The sequence below is a fragment of the Gracilinanus agilis genome, chromosome 3, assembly GCF_016433145.1.
Source record: "Gracilinanus agilis isolate LMUSP501 chromosome 3, AgileGrace, whole genome shotgun sequence".
NCBI lineage: Eukaryota > Metazoa > Chordata > Mammalia > Didelphimorphia > Didelphidae > Gracilinanus > Gracilinanus agilis.
This window is the reverse complement of record NC_058132.1, coordinates 74,848,364-74,868,869: the sequence shown is the minus strand read 5'-3', so window position 1 is coordinate 74,868,869 and position 20,506 is coordinate 74,848,364. Positions and strand designations below refer to the sequence as shown.

General features: G+C 36.2%; 1 protein-coding gene across 1 annotated transcript in view; it reads left to right on the top strand.

The window, feature by feature from the left end:
- The window catches only part of ZBTB8A (zinc finger and BTB domain containing 8A), a 47,895-nt gene that overhangs the window by 19,569 nt on the left and 7,820 nt on the right, over nt 1-20,506 (top strand). Inside the window, exons 2-3 of the mRNA XM_044671438.1 lie at nt 3,149-3,248; nt 18,493-19,316. Of these exons, the coding sequence (XP_044527373.1) occupies nt 18,494-19,316 (823 nt within the window). The 5' untranslated portion in view covers nt 3,149-3,248; nt 18,493. The remainder of the gene's footprint in view (nt 1-3,148; nt 3,249-18,492; nt 19,317-20,506) is intronic.

The window sequence follows — 20,506 nt, the reverse complement described above, 5'->3', positions numbered from 1 at the left end:
TAGTTGTTTTCATATAATTCCTGTGTTTGTTTTGGTAGGTATATTCCTAGGTATTTTATATTGTCTAGGGTGATTTTGAATGGTGTTTCTCTTTCTACTTCTTGCTGCTCTAATGTGTTGGAAATGTATAGAAATGCTGATGATTTATGTGCATTTATTTTGTATCCTGCAACTTTGCTAAAGTTGTTGATTATTTCTACCAGCTTCTTAGTTGATTCTCTAGGATTTTTTAAGTATACCATCATATCATCTGCAGAGAGTAATAGCTTAGTCTCCTCCTTGCCTATTTTGATACCTTCAATTTCTTTTTCTTCTCTAATTGCTACTGCTAGTGTTTCTAGTACTATGTTGAATAGTAGAGGTGATAATGGGCATCTTTGTTTCACTCCTGATCTTATTGGGAAGGCTTCTAATTTATCCCCATTGCATATGATGCTTGTTGATGGTTTTAGGTATATATTGTTTATTATTTTTTAGGAAAGGTCCTTCTATTTCTATACTTTTCAGTGTTTTCAATAGGAATGGATGCTCACCAATTGGGGAATGGCTAAATAAGTTATGGTATATGAATATGATGGATTACTATTGAGCTGTAAGAAATGATGGAGGGGATGGCTTCAGAAAAACCTGAGAAGACTAATGATGAGTTGATACAAAGTGAAATGAGCTTAGCCAGAACAATTTCTATAGAAAGAGCAGCATTGTAATAAAAATCAACTTTGAAAATCTTAGTAACTGGTCAACATAGTGGCCAACCTCAAATTCAGAGGACTCATGAGGAAACACACTATCTACCTTCAGAAATAGAAGTGATGGACTCAGAAAGCATATTGGAGCATACTTTCTTTTTTTCTTTTTTTTTTCTTGCCTTTTCGTGGGGAGGGAACATGGCTAATGTATGACTATATGTAGTTGTAATGGATTTTATTTTTCTTGCCTTCTCTATTATGAAGGAGACAGAGGTGGAAGGGAGAGAATTTGGAACTAGAAAACAAATTTAAAAACAAACAAATAAAATAAAACCACACCTTTCTCCTTTTTAAAAACCTAACACAGGGGGCAGCTGGGTAGCTCAGTGGATTCAGAGTCAGGCCTAGAGATGGGAGGTCCTAGGTTCAAATCTGGCCTCAGACACTTCCTAGCTGTGTGACCCTGGGCAAGTCACTTGACCCCCATTGCCCACCCTCACCACTCTTCCACCTAGGAGCCAATACACAGAAGTTAAGGGTTTAAAAAAAAATAAAAAATTAAAAAAAAAACCCAACACATTTGAACACTATAGCTCCAAAAAAAAAAAAAGTCTACAATGTTATATTTCAAGAAATCTTCAAAGAAACTGCCCAGATCTCTTGCAAGAAAACAGGGCAAAATGGAAATAGAAAGAATCCAATAATCACCTCCTAAAAGAAATCCCAAAATTAAAACTCTGAGGAACATCATACAGAGCCAAAATCCAGAGCTACCATGCCCAAGAAAAGATACTACACGCTGCCAGAAAGACTTAAAGTACCCAGGAGTCAGTTAGTATCTCACATAATCTAGCAGCTACCACTATGAAGGGATATAACTTGGTATTTGTTATTCAAGAAGGCAGAGAATATGGGCTTTCAGCCAAAAGTAACTTATCCAGCAAAAACTGAAATATAATGGGTAGAAGGGAAAAATGAATCTTTATCAAAATAGAGGACCCTTCATGCATTCCTGTTGAAAAACCCAGAGCTACAGACTGTGAAATACAACAAAGGAGTGAAGAGAAGCATAAAAATAAAACATAGATGAAGAATGATTAAGAATTAAACAAAGATAAGCACTCTAGCTTTTCTTGAAGTAATAAAGAATGATTATCTGAGGGAGTTCCTGTCAGTTGGGGAATGGATGAACAAGTTACTGTATATAAATTGATGGGATACTATTATGCTGAACTCTTGTTAGTGTAATGACCAGGATTCTAGAGAACTATTTAGGAAACATGCTACCCACCTACTGGTAGAGAACCTAATCAAATACTTTCACAAATATATTGAAGAATTTTTAACCAAATAATGGTGATCACAAGAGAGAAAAGAATTTCAACATTTGTGAAAGAAAAAGATATCAAATATTTGTGATACAGGACTGATATCCAAGGTATTTACAAAATTGACATAAATATGTAAGATCAAGAGATATTCCTTAAAGGAGAATTGTAAGCTATTAACCATTTGAAAGATTGCTCCAAAACACTACTAAGAAATTAAAAAAAAAAAACACTTCTAAGTTGATCTCACACTCAGCAAATTGTCAAAAGGTGACAAAAGGAAAAAAAGTCCTTATTCAAGAGATAGGCACTGTTTGTGGAGCTATGAATTGGGTCAGCCATTCTGGAAAGCAGTTTGGAATTAAGTTAAAGTGTCCAAGATGTCTATAAGTTTTGTCCCACTGTCCAGTGTTAGGCATAAAATATCCTCCACACCTCCCACATTCCTGAAGAGATCAAAGAAAGAAAGGTCTCATATACAGAAAAATATTTGTAGAAGCCCTTTTTGTAGTAGCAAAGAACTGGAAATAGATGCTTATTAACCAGGGAATAGGAAAACAAATCATGGTATATGAATGTAGTGGAATATTAATAGTCTGTGGGAAGTAATCAAAATTCATGGAAGTATGAGAAGACTTATATTGAATTGAAATAGACTAAAGTAAGCAGAACCAGCAAAGCAATATACACAACTTGTAACAGTGTGCAAATAGAAAACAAACAAAAAATGAACATTGTGAGTTACAATGACCAAGCTTGGCTCTAGAGGAGAGTTGAGAAAATTCACCCTCTCTTCTTTTTAGAAGTTGGATACTATGATAATAGAATGTTGCATTTACTATATATATTTACTATGCATATTTACTATGTAGGGAAAGAAATAGAGATAGAAATTATGGAAATGAACATGTTAAAAAGATGTCAATAAAAGTTATTCCATAAGCATTTTGGTGAGGAGTCCTTGGCCTAGCTAAATGCTATGATTGTCCCGATCTTTGACTTTCACGAAAAAATAAAACTTAAACTTCATGACTGATAGATTTTTCATTTTCACTTTAAAAAAGACACCTGCCAGTTCTAGTTTGTTATCTGTAGCAAAACACATTAAGGTAACTTATTTTCTCTCTACAGGAAATACAAGATAACCAAAGTTGACAGATTTGGACATTCTCCTATTTTGAATCTATTTGGCATAACTGGTTTTTCAGGAGCAGTACTTATTAATTTACAGGTATGATTATATTTAATTATTGACACTGGAACTACTTCAATGTATAGAAAATCAGCAGATATAATGACAAGTCAGAGCATATATTCATTACTTAAAGATTCACTTTATAAAATCCTCAATAAATGGGTTGTGTTGGCCAAGTCTTCCAATAAATGGTTTCATTCCTTTGATATTCCCCTAGTTTTTTAACTTGCCTTTGCATTTCTCATCTTTGTCTCTGCTGTCCTTGTGTCTCCTCATCTACCCAAAACACTGACTTTGGGAGCAGCTGGGTAGTTCAATAGATTGAGAGTCAGGCCTAGAGATGACAGGATCCTAGGTTCAAATTTCACCTCAGACTCTTCCTAGCTGTGGGACCCTGGGAAAGTCACTTAATCTCTGAAGCCTAGCCCTTAACACTCTTCTGCCTTGGAACCAGTGGGTGGGCAGTGGCTGGGGGGGGGGGGGTAGGAGAGAGAACGGCAGGGTACCAGAAGTGGCAGGAGAGAAACGTGGCTTTGCAAAATTTATCTACTCCCTATTCTTTACTCAAAGGCTTTCTTAAAAGAAAAAATTGAGAATTCTTTTTCCAACTTTTGTGGTTGCCAGAAATGTAAGATTAAAATTAATATCCAATAACACCAAGTATATTTTATAAGATTTATTAATAATCACTTGAAGTAGAGGAAATAGATAAAGCCTGAGTAAAGACAAGTTTACCAGATGGTGAAAGTGGGAGAAGAGAGAGAGAGGGCGGGTTACAGAAACCTTATCTCCAAAATGTAAGGATGTAACATGAGGATGAAAAGGGGATTCTGGGAAATGAAAACCTGGGGTACAAAATTCTAATTACACAATTCAAAGGCAGAAGGTAAGGGTTTCAAAGAAACAAAACAAAATACCGACTTTGTTTTTCACTATTGAGACTCTTACCCTCTTTTTTTTAATCCTTATTTTCCATCTTGGAATCAATACTAAGTATTGGTTCCAGGGTAGAAAAGCAGTAAGAGCTAGGCAATGGGAGTTGAGTGACCTGCCCAGGGTCGCACAGAAAGGAAGTGTCTGAGACCATATCTGAACCCAGGACCTCCCCTCTCTAGGCCTGGTTCACAATCCACTAAGCCATCTAGCTGCCCCCGTCCTAACTTTTTTTCCTTGAAATTCTTTTCCTCTGTTGATTTAGAATTTTTGGTGTTTAAAGGAATCTCTGTCCATTCAATTCAACCCATACCTAATCATAAATTACTTTTACAACATCCCTAAGTAAGATGATCATCTAACCCGGGGTCGGCAACATATGGCTCGCAAGCCATATCTGGCTCCACCTCCCGACCAGCCAGTCCAGGCAGAGCCCCAGGATGTGCCCCAGGGGGCCCTTCAGCCCCCGCCCCATATTCCAGTGCCTTCCACCTCCATCCTCCTCCTTCTGCAGGCGTTTATGGCTCTCATGGCCAAAAAGGTTGCCGACTGTTGATCTAACCTTTATTCTTTGCTTCTGACACTCTACTCTCCCAGTTTTTCTCATATCTTTCCAGCAATTTTTTCTTCATCTTCTTTACATTTTTCTATTTCCTAAACATGGATTCTTTCCATAGCTTTTAGCTCTTCCCATGGTAATGTCTCCTGAAGAACTCATCTACTTCTAGGTCCCCAACTGTATATAAATGACTTTAGAAACTCCCTCTTTAGCTTTTATGCCTATTTCTCCATTTCAAAACTGCCTTGAAAACTTTTAATTGGATATTCTGTCATTGCCTTAAACTGAATTCAACATGTCTAAAATTCTCTTCTTCCAGAAGCCAGTATTCCTTCCCTAGTTTGTTAATAGTGACCAGGCACCTAGACTCAGACTTCAAAATCATCTTCAATTCTCTCAAAATCCAATCAATAATGTCCTTCTGATAATTTATTCATTGTGTTTCTTTAATCTCTCCCTTCCATTCAATTCTTCCTAATTGCCACCTTATCAGGCCTATTAAAATCAACTAAGTTCTCTTTCTATTTCCAGGGGTGTTCAGGGAAGACAAATACCTCTGGTGTGAGGGTTTGTCAAATCCTTTTATTTTCAGAGCTGGTTTCTTTGGTGTCCACTTGCCACCCAGCTCTCATGTATGGCTTCAAGAAACTGTAGCATGCACAGCGGCCACACCATGGTAAAATCTTCTTGGCAGGTTGTCTAAACCAGGTTGAAGGTAACCAGCAAGCCTCAAACCTGTCTGTGAGATATGGGGGTGTCTACACTAAGCATGGGAAGACTTCCACCTGGCAGGAATGAGTGGATGAAAATAATTTGTTCCTAAAGCCATGAAGGCAGTAGAAGTAGATGTTATAGAGTGCTTAGAAGCCAAGGTCATTCACTGTATCCCAAACCATCATCAGTCATCTTGATTTTTGCCTTCCCACTAGGCTTTAATGACTTGAGGAGAGAGTGAGGCTAACAACTTTTTGTCACTCTGGCTTACTTAAATCCAATTTATGTTCAAGTCATCACCCATGTACCATTTTACATTTTACTGTTTTATTATCTCATTATTTTACTATTTTATTCTATCTCAGAATCTTATGGCAATGGTCAAGTGGCAAGGTAGTAGGTGTGAATACGTTGGAAGCTGTAGTCATAACTGCATAGGTAGCTCAGGGAATAGGGTTACCTTCTCGCTAGAAGCAGCAGTGGGATTAAGCAGCCCTGTTGGTGTCTGAACAGCCTTTTTTAAGAACTGTACTGCTTAAGTTAGGGACTAGAAAAGTTGTCTTAAAGATTGTCTGCGTTAACCTGGTTGCTTCACCTAACCCTGGCCTGTTTATCACGGCAGGCAGGGATCCCACCTTGTAGTCAAAACACAAAATAACATACAAAAACTTGCAAAAATGATTCCAACTCACCACTGGCACATGGAATGGGTGCACACTTATGGACAACACAAAATCCAGTAGACCTGAAAGATGAACAGCTCTTATTGTGAGAGAACTCAACAGGTATTTAACCAAATAGTAGCTCTGAGAGAAACAAGACTGGCAAATGAATGCCAGCTTATTGAAGTTAGAACTGGATACACTTTTTCTGGAGTAGTTGCTTAAAGAACACCATAAAACTGGTGTAGGTTTTGTAATCAAATTTAATCTAGTCAACAAACTTGTATGCCTCCCAAAAGAAGTGAATGATGAGCTTATGACAGTGTAGTGCTACTTGTAAGAAAGTGTCACATCATCATCTACAGTACCTATGCTTCCAACTTGACAAATCCTGATAAAGTTAAAAAAAAATTTATGAAAACTTGAAGACCATTCTCACCAGCTGTATGCCAAAATAGGGCAAGTTTGTAATTCTGGATGATTTTAATGCCAGAGTATTTATCCAACTATCCAACACAGCAGGAAGTCAGAAGGAATGAAGTTGGAAATAGCAAGATCAGTGGTCACTTACTACTTGAGGACTTGTGTGTCTCATGACCTCATCACCAACACTGTCTTCCATTTACCTAAACACAATAAAGATGCACCCTCAAAGCCAAATATTGTCATTTAATAAATTCTGTCATTATAAGAAGAAAGAACAGACAGGATATGAGAGTGATAGATGATGTGTAGTGCAGAATACTATAGATGAGTACTCACACAAGGCAATGAAACAAGTTTTTGTTTCTTTGAAGTTGAAAATACTTTCATAAATTAAATGGGAATGCTAGAGGAAAAAAATGAGGGGAAATGAGAGCCATAGAAGAAAGAATTAGAAAAAGAATTAATAGCTTGACACAAAAGGTGTACAAACTTTTGCTCAAGTAATAAATTCCCTGAAAATTAGAATGGACTAAATAGAACCTAGTGATTCTTTGGGACAGTGAGAAGTAATGAAACAAAGCCAAGAGTCTGAAATAGAAACAAAAAAATCTCATAAAAAAACCCAAGTAATTTGGAAAACATTGATGCAAGGAGAAAAATTTAAGAATCACTGGAGTTCCTGAAAGCCATGATCAATTAAAGAGTCTACACCTCCTATTTCAAGAAATCCTAAATTAAAACTGCCTAAATCTCTTAAGGAACCAGAGAGTAAAGTGGAAATGAAAGAATCCACTAGTTACATCCTGAGAGAAATCTCTAATTATAAATACCTGAGAACATGATAGCCTAAAATCCAGCAGTTATAGGTCTGAGAAAATTCTGCAAGCAGCCAGAAAGAAAAAATTAAAGTCCTAAAAAGCCACAGTCAGGAATTTATTGCTTGAGCAGGGCTTTGTATCTCTTGTGTTAAGCTATTAATCCTTTTTCTAATTCTTTCTTCTTTAGCTCTCATTTCTTCCCATTTTCCTCTAGCAGTCTTATTTAATTCATAATAGTATTTTCAACTTAAAAAAACCAAAAACTCTTCTTTCATTTCTTCTAGAAATTCTAGTTCAATTTGTATCCAAGATGTGTTTTCCTTTAAAGTTTTGCTTGTACGTATTTTGTAGTTGTCATATCTTGAGTGTTCTTATCACCATAATAACTTTATGGTGAATCTTTTTTTAATTTTTATTATTTATTTTAAATTCTTAAAAAATTTTTTTGGATTCCAAATTCTCTCCCATCCTGCCCCACACTAAGGTGTAATGAGATCATCAGTTATACATATGAAAGATACAAGACATTTCCATATTAGCCATAACATAATGAGATTCTTTATCTTTTTGCTCATTTTTCTTCCTGACTTTGGACTTGATGTTAAGACTGGGCTTTGCACACTTTTGGAGGAAGTGTCTGGGCTTTTAGAAGAAGCTCTTGTTTTTGCATTCTTGATATATTCAATGTTGTGTTATTCCAGTGTCTCAGAAAGAGTGACAGCTTAGGCCAAGGACCTGTAAGCTTTCAGTGCTCCTAAAGTTGTCCATCTCAGAACAAATCTAATTGCTAAATATGCTGGGAACTAATAGCGGATTAAGAAATGCTCTAAGCTTACTCAAACCCTATGCACACACAAAAAGAAAATAAGTTGCCTCAAAAAAAAAAGGGAGAGCAGGAGGAACATGTTTAACTAGAATGGGAAGGGAGAGTAGCCCAGGGAGTGAGGCATTCAGGGGAATTGGCAGAGCATAGACAAGCTCAACACACTGCCATGTGGCCTAGGCCATTTGGCACAGTTGGGGACTAGCCCAGTGTAAGCCACAAAACCTAGAGCAACAAACCAGCAGAGCAGGGACCAGCCCAGCCTAAAAGACAATAGGGGAACTGGCAGCATGGGGAGCTGGACAAAACAGCCATATGCCTCCCCATGGCTAGCCAGTTGTCTGTCCCTTTAAAGTGCATGCTGGGGAGCCTAAAGGAATGTATTCTAAGCACCAAAGAAAACTACACTACAAGCTTGGAGCAATGTTCTCTTTAACTCAGGAGCAGAGCATAACTTCAACAGATAGGCAAAGTAACCAAAAACAAAAAACTAGGAAAATGAACAAAAGACAAAAAAAGAGAGAGAGAGAGAGAGAACCTGACCTTAGAACCATGATGCGAACGCATGGCATGTGTACCAAAAAGGGCATGTGTACCAAAAAGAGACCTTTCTCATGAGCCCATGGCCTGCCAGAATTCCTTACTAGGAAGGCAGGGGAACTCAGGCTGAGCTGCTCCCTTCCCCTTCACCACACTGAGGACATTTTTTCACTCGACCCACCCCTCTGCTCAGTAGCCCAATGGGAGTACTTCCTCCCCTGTTTGGGATAAAGTGGGCAGCTCACATGGGCCAGAGCTGGAGGAGAGCCTGGTGCTCAGGTCACTCTCCTCCCCGACCCAAAATTTGTTAATAACCCTAACCCTAACCCTGAGGACATTTTTTTTTTCCATTTTACCCTTCCCTCTGTCCTGTAGCCCAATGGGAGTGCTTTCTTCCCCTGTCTGGAGCAAGGGTGGACAGGGCAGTGGTGTTGCACTAAGTCTAGGGGTAGGGCATGACATGAGTTCTGTAGGTGGGGGGCAGGGAACAGCAATGGCAGTCTCTAAAAGGTTTGCCGTCATTGCCTTAGAACGTAACTTTAGTGATAGAGAAGATTGAAAAATAGAAGAGGACAACAGTGCCAAAAACTAAGATGTGAAAGAACCCTTGGAAGAACTTGAAAAGAAGTTTTAAAATCACATAATGAGGGGGCAGCTGGGTAGCTCAGTGGATTGAGAGCCAGGCCTAGAGACGGGAGGTCCTAGGTTCAAAGCTGGCCTCAGACACTTCCCAGCTGTGTGACCCTGGGCAAGTCACTTAACCCCCATTGCCTATTAAAAAAAAAAAAAATCACATAATGAGAACTGATAAAAGGAATCAACATTTTGGGAAAAACTAATCAAAGAAAACAACTCCCTGAAAATTAGAAATGGGCAAACAGAAGCTAATGACTTCCATAAGACATCATGAAACAAGACATAGAAAAACAACTAACCTTGAAAATAGATATGTGAAAAGTAATATAAGGATCATTGGAATACCTGAAGGCCATGATAAAAAAAAGAGCCTAGATACCATATTATAAGAAATCATCAGGGAAAAACTACCCTGATATCCTTGAAAAAGAAGGATAAATGGAACTGAAAGAATTTACCAATCATATCCTGAAAAAGATTCCAAATTAAATTATTCCATGATTATTATAGCTAAATTCCAGAACTCACAGGCCAAGGAAAAAGTACTGCAAGCAACCTGAAGGAGACAGTTCAAATATCATGGAGCCATAGCCAGGATTATAGCAGCTTCTACATTAAGAGACCAGAGGACAAGGTATATATAACTTTCCAAAAGGCAAAAGATCTAGAATTACATCCAAGAATAATATACTCATTGAAACTGAGTATATCTGGCGGGGAGGGGAGGCACAGCGTCCCCCTCCAAGCCACCCCCCTCCCGGAATTGATGTTTAATGAAATTAGATGATTTCCAGGCATTCCTGACCCCAAAACCCCCCAACAAAACCAAACCAAAGCTGAGAAGAATATTCAGTGAGCAAATTCAACACTGCATAAAAAGGTAAACAGAAAAGAGAAAACTCAAGGTTTCAATAAGGTTAAATTGATTATATTCCTACATGGGAAGGTGATAATTAAGATACTAAAGATACTTCTTAAGGTACTTAAGATACTTAAGAACTTTATCACTATTAGGGCAATGAGAAGTATACATAGACAGACAGAAGGTAGTAAGTTGAATAAGATATGATATAGTCACAAAAAACACAGTAAATGAATGCACTATGAGAAGAGAAAAAGGAAAGATAGAAGGGAGAGGTTTGGAAGAGTTAATACACTGAAGAAAAAGATGGGAGGGATGGGCATTGCTTGAACTTTACTCTCATTGAAATTACTTCAAAGTGGGAATAACATCCACTCTTTGCTATAGAAACCTACCTTACCTATAGGGGAGTAGGAGTGGAGGGAGAATAAAAGAAGGGTGGCGGCAGACAAAAGAGAGGGTGAATTAGGGAGGCAGTGATCAAACAAAATGTTTGTGAACAGGGAAAGGTTGAAAAGAGAGACAGAGACAGAGAGAAGGATAAATAGGCAAAATAAGATGGAGAGAAACACACAGTTAGTAATCATAACTGTTAATGTAAATGGGATAAACTCAATAATAAAATGAAAAAAGGATGGAGTATATTAAAAACCAGAATCCTACAATATGTTGGCTATAAGAAATAAATTTAATGCAGGGAGAAACAGAGTAAAAGTAAGGAGCTGGAACATAATATATTATACCACAGATACAGTTAAAAAAAAAACAAAACAAAACAGGGGTAGTCATGCTTTCAGAGAAAGCAAGAATAAAAATTGATTTAATAAAAAGAGATAGGAAGGAAATTATATCTTGATAAAAGGCACCATAGACAAAGAAGTAATATCAATACTAAACATTTATGTACCAAATGATATGGTATCTAGATTCCTAAAGGAAAAGTTACATGAGCTACCAGAGGAAACAAACAGTAAAATGATACTAGTGAGAGACTTCAGCCTTCTCCTGTCAAAATTAGATAAATTGCCCCCCAAAATAAACAAGAAAGGCATCAAGAAAGTAAAGAGAACTTTAGAAAAGTTTGATATGATAGACCTTTAGAGAAAATGGAATGGAAATAGAAAGGTGTGTGTGTGTGTGTTTATAAATATATTTTATAGAAATACATGTATATAATATTTATATAATATATATAATTAAAGCAGTTATTTTGCTCAACTATGCCAATAAATCTGACAATCTAAGTGAAATAGAAGAATATTTTTCTAAATGTAAATCGCCCAGATTAATAGAAGAGGAAATGGAATACTTGAACAATCCCCTCTCATGAAAAAAAAAAATGGAACAGACCATTAATGAATTCTCTGAGAAAAAATCCCCAGGGTCAGATGGATTCATAAGTAAGTTCTACCAAACTTTCAGACAACTCTTAACTCCAGAACTATATAAGCTATTTGGAAAAATAAGTAAGAACAACTGCTGATTCCTAAACCAGGAAGAGCAAAAACAGAGAAAGAACATTTTAAGGCCAATTTCCTTAATGAATATTGATAAAAAATTTAAATAAAATACTATCAAGGATCATACAACATGACCAGATTAGTTTTATATCAAGAATGCAGAGATGGTTCAAAATTAGGAAAACTTATCTCAGAAAAAGCTTTTGATAAGATATGATACCCATTATAAAAACACTAGAAAACATTGGAGTAAATGGAGCTTTCCTTAAAATGATAAATTACATTTAAGCCATCAGCAAGCAATTATTTGTAATGGGGATAATCTAGAAGCCATCCCAGTAAGATCAGGGGTGAACCAAGGATGACCATTATCACTATTACTATTCAGTATTGAATTAGAAATTCAATTAGGTAGCTATAGCAATAAGAGGAGAAAAGGGGGGGGGGGCAGCTGGGTAGCTCAATGGATTGAGAGCCAGGCCTAGAGACGGGAGGTCCTAGGTTAAAATTTGACCTCAGACACTTCCCAGCTGTGTGACCCTGGGCAAGTCACTTGACACCCAATGCCTACCATTCTTCTGCATTGGAGCCAATACACAGTATTGACTCCAAGATGGAAGGTAAGGTTTTAATAAATTAAAAAAAAAAAATAAGAGGAGAAAAAGAAATTGATGGAATTAGAATAGACAATAAAAAAAAAACATTATCACTCTTTGCAGATGATATTATGGTACACTTGGAGAATCCCATAGAATCAACCAAAAAACTAATTTAAACAATTAACAACCTTAGCAGAGTTGCAGGATATAAAATAAACCCACATAGATATTCAGCATTTCTATTTATCACCAACAAAATTGAAAGCAAGAGGCAAGGAAATTCCACTTAAAATAATTGTAGATAATATAAAATAACTAGGGTTTTACCTACCAAAACAAACCCAGGAACTATATAAACACAATTACACACCACTTTTCACATAAAGTCAGACAACTGGAAAAAATTAATTACTCATGGGAAGAGTAAGCCAATAAAACATTTTTTTTCTAAATTAATTTATCTATTCTGTGCCATACCAAACTACCCAAAAATTATTTCATAGAGCTAGAAAAATAATAACAAAATTCACCAGGAAGAATAAAAGATATAGAATATAAAGGGAATTAATGAAAAAAAATGAAGGAAGGTAGCCTAGTAGTACCAGATCTCAAACTGTATTATAAAGCAATAATCATCAGCACAATCTGGTACTGTCTAAGAAAGAGAGTATATTAATGGAATAGGTTAGGTAATGTGATAATTAAATTAAGTCTACACAAAGGTGAGAGCACCGTCCAATTATGGGAGATCCTAACCCACGTGTGCTAGAGTGAGTAAGCAATCAGAATTAAGGCAACGCCCCCTATGCATGCAAACAAGGTAAAAACACGATAAATTGGAGACATTCACAGCAGGCCTGCACTAATATTAAGGAAGTGCTTTTTTTTCCCCATGGTTACATGATTCATGATCTTTTCCCCCTCTCTTCCTTCCCCTCTCCCCGAGCTGACGAACAATTCCACTGGGTTATATGTGTATCATTGTTCAAAACCTATTTCCATGCAATAGAGTGATCATTTAAAGTAAAAACCCCCGATCATATCCCTATTGAACCACGTGATTAATCATATGTTTTTCTTCTGTGTTTCTACTCCCACAGTTCTTTCTCTGGATGTGGGTAGCATCTTTCTCATAAGTCACTCAGAATTGTCCTGGATCATTGCATTGCTGCTAGTACAGAAGTCCATTACATTCGATTTTACCACAGTGTATCAGTCTCTGTGTACAATGTTCTGCTGGCTCTGCTCCTTTCACTCTACGTCCATTCCTAGAGGTTGTTCCAGTTCACATGGAATTCCTCCATTTCATTATTCCTTTTAGCACAATAGAATTCCATCACCATCAGATACCACAATTTGTTCAGCCATTCCCCATTTGATGGACACCCCCTCATTTTCCAGTTTTTTTGTCACCACAAAGAGCGTGGCTATAAATATTTTGGTACGCGTATTTTTCCCTTTTATCTATTTGGGGTACAAACCCAGCAGTGGTATGGCTGAGTCAAAGGGTAGGCAGTCTTTTAAAGCCCTTTGGGTATATTTCCAAATTGCCTTCCAAAATGGTTGGATCAATTCAGAACTCCACCAGCAGTGTTTTAGTGTCCCAATTTTGCCCCATCCCCTCCAACATTTATTATTTAAGGAAAGGCTTCTTGCAGAAAGTGGTACTTTTGTTGAGACTTGAGGAAAGCCAGGAGGCGAAGTTGAGAAAGAAGAGAATTCTTGGTAGAAGGCAAGTCAGTGAAGATGAAGTTTAGAGAATATCTTGTTCGAATCCAAGGCCTAAAGTGTAAGAAGACTGGAAAAATAATTCCAGTGTACTCTGCCTTCATCAGATCTCATCTGAAATAAACTGAGTTCAGTTCTGGGAATAATGGATTAAAAAGGATATTGATAAAAGTTTTGGTATATGACTATAATGGAATACTATTGTGCTAAAAGAAATGACAAGTAGGATGACTTCAGAAAAATCTGGGAAGACTTAATTGAACTGGTGCAAAGTGAATTGAGCAGAACCAGGAGAACACTGACATAGTAATAGCCATCTTGTATGATGATCAACTGTGAATGACTTAGTTATTTTCAGCAAAACAATGATTCAAGACAATTCCAAAGGACTTATGATGAAAAGAGCTTATCTACCTTTGATGGCATCTGTATTCAGGCGGAAGCATACCATTTTTCACTTTATTTTCTTCATGGGTTTGTTTGTTTTAATATTTGTCTTCTTCCACAACATGACTAATATGGAAATATGCTTTGCATAATTGCATATTATAACTGGGAGAAGAGAGGAAAAGGAGAGAATCTAGAACTCAAAATTTTAGAAAATGAATGTTAAAAACCATTTTTACATGTAATTGGGAAAAAATAAAAAACATTTATATGTAAAAACAAAAAGGAAGGACATTGATAAGCTGGAGAATGTCTAGTGGAGGGCAACTAGGATAATGAAGGACTTTAAATCTGTAACATATGAGGATTAGTTGAAAAATCAGGTTTTATTTGGCCTCAGAATGCAGAACCAGGTACAATTAGTGGAAACTGCAAAGAAGCCAGTTTAGGCTTGACATCAGGAAAAACTTCCTAACACTTAAAGCTGTCCAAAATTTGTAATTCTTTATTTTTAAATATTGAGCCAATGAAATACACTTTCTCATGTTTCTAAGTTGTTTTAAAAAAAAATCAGAGCAAGCAGCTGGGTGGCTCAGTGAATTGAGAGCCAGGCCTAGAGACGAGAGGGCCTAGGTTCAAATGTGACCTTAGACACACTTCCTAGCTGTGAGTCCCTGGGCAAGTCACTTAACCCCATTGCCTACCCCTTATCACTATTCTGCCTTGGAATTAATACTTGGTATTGATTCTAAGATGGAAGGTAAGGGTTTAAAAAAAAAATCAGAATGAAGAGTAAAAGAACAAAAGTGGGATTCTCAAGGAACAAATGGATCTAAGGGGATGAAGATTTTTTTCTAAATGTTTATTTTTTAAATTCAAAGATATTTTATTTTCCCAATTGCATGTAATTTCAACATACATTTTTCAAAATTATAAGATCCAAATGGGGTTTCCCTCCCTCTCTCTCTTCCCCCCACTGGGAGATGGTAAGCAATTTGATCTGGGCCATACATACATTACCATGCAAAACATATTTCTATATTGGTCATTGTTGTAAGAGCACACTCATACAAAACCAAAACCCCTAAATAAAACTGTAAATAAACTGATTTTTTAAAAAAAAAAATCCTTACCTTCCATCTCAGAATCAAATATTGTGTATTGGTTCTAAGGCAAAAGAGTGGTAAGGGCTAGGCAGTGGGGGTTAAGTGACTTGCCCAGGGTCACACAGCTAGGAAGTGTCTGAGGTCAGATTTAAACCCAGGACCTCTCATTTCTGGGCCCGGCTTTCAATCCATTGAGCCACCCATCTGCCCCCAGTTTGTTTGTTTTTAAAGAGTATTCTAGATGTCCATTTTTTATTTTAAACTATTTTGCTTTATTGATTATAATCTTATTGATTGAATAAATCCTAGAAACATATAGGCCATACAGCAGGAAGATTTACAGACATCATACTGCTTTAATACTGTTTTTACTAGAAACATTACATATGCTTTCATCTTCAGAGGGTAAAAATTTAAAAAGAATTTAGGCATTAGAAGAAAGAAAGGAAGAAAAGAATTAATATTATATATACAAAATCCAACATTTCCCTAGAAGTGAACCTATAGTTTTTGTAGGTTTAGGGGTGGGGTGGGAAGAGTAGGATAGTTCAGTGAGGTGAGAGAGGAGGTAAAAGATAGAGGGAACCTGAAGATTTACTTCCATCCAGCCTAGGTGTTCACTAAGTAAGTATAGTATCAGTATCTTACTGAACAAGGTTTGGAGGCATAGAAGAGTATGACAATGGAGGGGAGGGCCCAGGTTGGAGAGGAATCAGAAGTGTGCCATTAAGCATGTTCTCTTGTGGTTGGAATGAGGAGAAATAGGGAATTTTATAATGGCTTTCATCTGAGAGGAATATGTACCTTAGGAGGGGAGACCACCTTCTCCAAGCAAGGATTCTGCTTTCTAGAAATGCATCTGACCTGAAGAGATGACATGTATAGTTCCCTTGGGATGGTAAGCATCTGAAGTTGAGGGCAGTTAGGTGGCGCTAAGTATCTCTTCTAAGGCAGAAGAGTGGTAAGAGGTAGGCAATTAGGTTTAAGAGACTTGCCCAGGGCCACACAGCTAGGAAGTGTCTGAGGCCACGTTTGAAGCCAGGACCTCCTGACGCCAGTCCCAGTGTTCTATCCACTGTGCTACTTAGCTGCTCCATCATCTGTATTTTAACATTGATGAAATGCCAGTTAGCATTGTGAATCAATTATCTATGTAAAACCAGACCAAATTAGGAGAAAGAATAAAAATGAAAATATATTGTGTTAAATAGTTCCTGACATTTAAATAAACTACTTCCATTAAAAACTGAGACCTTTGTTCTGGACATCATCCTATTGTCAAAGACTGAGATAACATGCAGAAACCAAGCTATATCACCTTGTGGTTAACAAAAATTCTGAAGTTTGCTCGCAATAAATTGCCATCAAGTCATCCTACCCCATGATTATTGAAAGGGACTTTATATTTGAACAACTAATTTTTTTTTAACCTGAAAGGCAAGTCTTTTTATAAATCTGTCCCAAATAAAATTTTATCTTGGTTTCATCCTATAATTCCAGCCTACTAAATTTTAAAATTAAAATTTTTTGCTTAACTTAATTTCCATTATGAAAAAATATAATCAAATGATCATTACAAGTAAGAATAAAATCTTGACAAAAACCTGTAATTTTTAAAATAGACTCATTTATTGAGGAAAGGAAAACTGACAACTGTTCCTTAATAACTAAACTCATCAGCTATGAAATGATTATTATATTCCATTATTCCTAATGGAAGCAATATTCTCTCTACTACTTGGTACATTTAGAAGAAATTATTATAAACTAAATAGTTATGAATAAAAAGTAATCAAATGTGTAAAATGAATTAAAAAATTTAAAAACAATTAAAAAAGTGCTTTTCTTTCTTACAGGTCTGCCCAAAGTTCTAGTATCTCTGATTTTGTAACTTTTTTCAAAAAAATATAGTTGTATTCAATGTACAGATGTATTTTCAGTTTCATTTTCCTCATTTCCTTTGTACCCTTCCATAGTTCCCATTCTTCCACACTTCCTATTTATCTTTATGGCAATATAGTTTACAGCAAAGGAAATTCCTTTCCTTCAAGAAACTTTCTTTGGGGAGAGTAGAAAATACACAAAGAATAGCTGGAGAGGGAAGGGGATAACTGAGCTGGGCAAAATTATTTGGAGCTGATGGTCTATAACTGAGTGTAAACTTTGTTGAAGGGCCAGGTAAGATAAGGCCAAAGAGAACTTATTATTAGGTAGGGCCTAGAGTCCAGTCCAGGGAGAGAACAGAAGAGTAAGAAAATGGATCAGAAAACAAACCCTACACAGTCTTGCAAATAAGAAACATAGTTCAACAAGTCTCTCTTTTTTTTTTCTTTGCCACCCCCTCCCATTGAAAAAGGAAAAAAGAACCCTTCTAACAAATATTCAGTTGAGTGAAACAAATCTCCACATTGGCCAAATTTGAAAATGTATGTATTTTATTTTATATACCCCATCTTATAATGTATCTTACTCTTATGCAAAGATTTTGTTCATTGAAAAATTTTTAAGTTTTATGTAGTCAAAATTATCTGAACCTTTATGCTCACTTCTATCCCTACCATAGTTGTGGAAAGAATCCCCTCCTATTCTCTTATATATTATTTTCTATACATATTTGCATAAAGAAAATAACCAGAATTTAAACATCTATTTTTGTTGATGTGATTATCCTTGCAATTAAGTTTGACAAAGACATAGCCATTAAAATATTTATAACTAAACTTTTGAATAATGATAGTTTACATTGACTTCATATAAACATGTTAGTTAAGGCTCATCATTAAAATAATCATAATAGAGCATTCATACAATTCATTTAAAAAAATTAAAAATTCCATTACATGGGTACATTTATATAAGCCTCTAAAATTATAATCTGTGAAGGAAAAAGATTACTAAACAAGAATATTAATTTTGTGGGAAGAAGAAAAGATTAAACTGAATCCACTGATAGGGATTTCAATTAAGCCACCTTTAAAAAGGCAATTGCATTTATTTTTAAATAATTGTGTTTTTCTTTTTCTCAAGGATGGAGATTTCCTCACATCAGTCTCACCTGTTGCAACAACTTAATGAGCAGCGCAGGCAAGATGTCTTTTGTGACTGTAGTATTCTAGTTGAAGGGAAAGTTTTCAAAGCACATAGAAATGTGCTATTTGCAAGTAGCGGCTATTTTAAAATGCTTCTTTCTCAGAACTCAAAGGAAACAAGTCAACCAACCACGGCTACATTTCAAGCTTTCTCTCCTGACACTTTTACTGTTATTCTAGACTTTGTATATTCAGGCAAACTTTCTCTCACTGGTCAAAATGTCATAGAAGTGATGTCAGCTGCTAGTTTCCTTCAAATGACTGATGTCATTAGTGTATGTAAGACCTTCATTAAGTCCTCACTTGATATAAGTGAGAAAGAGAAGGATCGCTACTTCAGTCTCTCGGATAAAGATGCCAATTCCAATGGTGTAGCAGAACGTTCTTCTTATAATACTGGGTGGCATGGAGAAAGCAGCCCCCCACAATCTCATTTAAGTCCAGATCAAGGAACGTGTGCCATGAGTGGTAAATCTTGGAGTAATTACAACTACTATCCAACTTCCCAACGTAATACTCAGCAACCCCCAACCAAACATGAGCAAAGACAAGATTTAGTTAAAAAGTCCAGGCATTTGGAGTTACCACAGTCTACAGATGTTCCTCAATGTAAGTTAAGCAAACTTGAAGAACGAACTTCTGAGCCTCCTAATCATACCCCTCCGTCTGAAGAAAAAGTACAAAATGATGCTGGAATTGATTGCCCTCCTGTGGGGCTTAAGTATGGCAAAGGATCTGATGTTACACCCAGAAGCCTACCAGGTTCCCATCAGGAACAAGAATCCTCTCGATCTACATCCAAGTCACCTAAAACTGATAAACCTTGTTCCAAAATGCCTTTAATTTTAGGTGTTATGGGTAGCTGGAATGAAGGTAAGAAGTGATTACTTTTTAAATCTATACTAATGATTCCCTAGTATAACACTATTCTTTACAGTTAATTAAATTACCAAGATAAAGAAGTAATAAAGGAGACATAGACATAGATATTGAATACATTTATTGATAGCCAAGAAATGAAAAATAGGAGGCAGTAAAAAATATACTTTTCTATTACTACAGTAGGGAGATAGCTGTTGAATGTTCTATCCTAATTTTTAAACAGTTCAATCTTTTAAAACTGAGAGAAATGTTTTATTCTTCCCAAATAATTAGTTATCCCAAAAGACATAAGTATAAAATTTTAATGGAGGAGGAAAACAAAATGATCATGTAAATTGTTACATATTCTCACAGGTTCAATAAAACTAAGAAATTAGATTTTGTCCATCAAGTTATAAACCTATATGAAGTTTAATACAAACCTCTTATACACTTCATTTTCCAGTACTAATACTTTACTTTTTCATGTGATTAATGTATACCACTATCAGATGCCTCAAGGTACTGTTAAGTGTACAAGGGGAGATGGTAAAAATTTTCCACATTGATAGCTTTAAAAAAAATCACAAGCCTTAAAAAAGTCAAATCAAGAATCATTTATTAAGCTGCAGAAATTTTTTTAAAAGGTCAAAAAAAACCAGCCTTGATTTTCACAGAGCTCACAGTCTAATGAGAGCTATGAAATCTATGTTCAAATGAGATCTATACAGAAAAAATAAGATAATCAATAGAGGGAAGGCACTAACATTAAAAAAAAATCATGAAAGGTTTCTTGGAGAAGATGGGATTTTAGTTGGGACCTGAAGGAACTTTCCATGAACTGTAGGAGGTAGAGAATTCCAGGTATTAGAGAAAGCCAGTGAAAATGCAAGGAATCAAGAAGAGATGGAATGTCTTGTGCCTGTTCACTTTGGTTGTAGAGTATGTGGATGGTAATAAAGTATAAGAAAACTGTTAAGGTAGGAAGAAGCCAGGTTTTTAAAGACAAAGGATTTCATGTTTTGATCATGGAGGTAAATAGGTCTATATTAGAAATTTTCTAGTTATTTAATGAAAATCATTGGTCATTT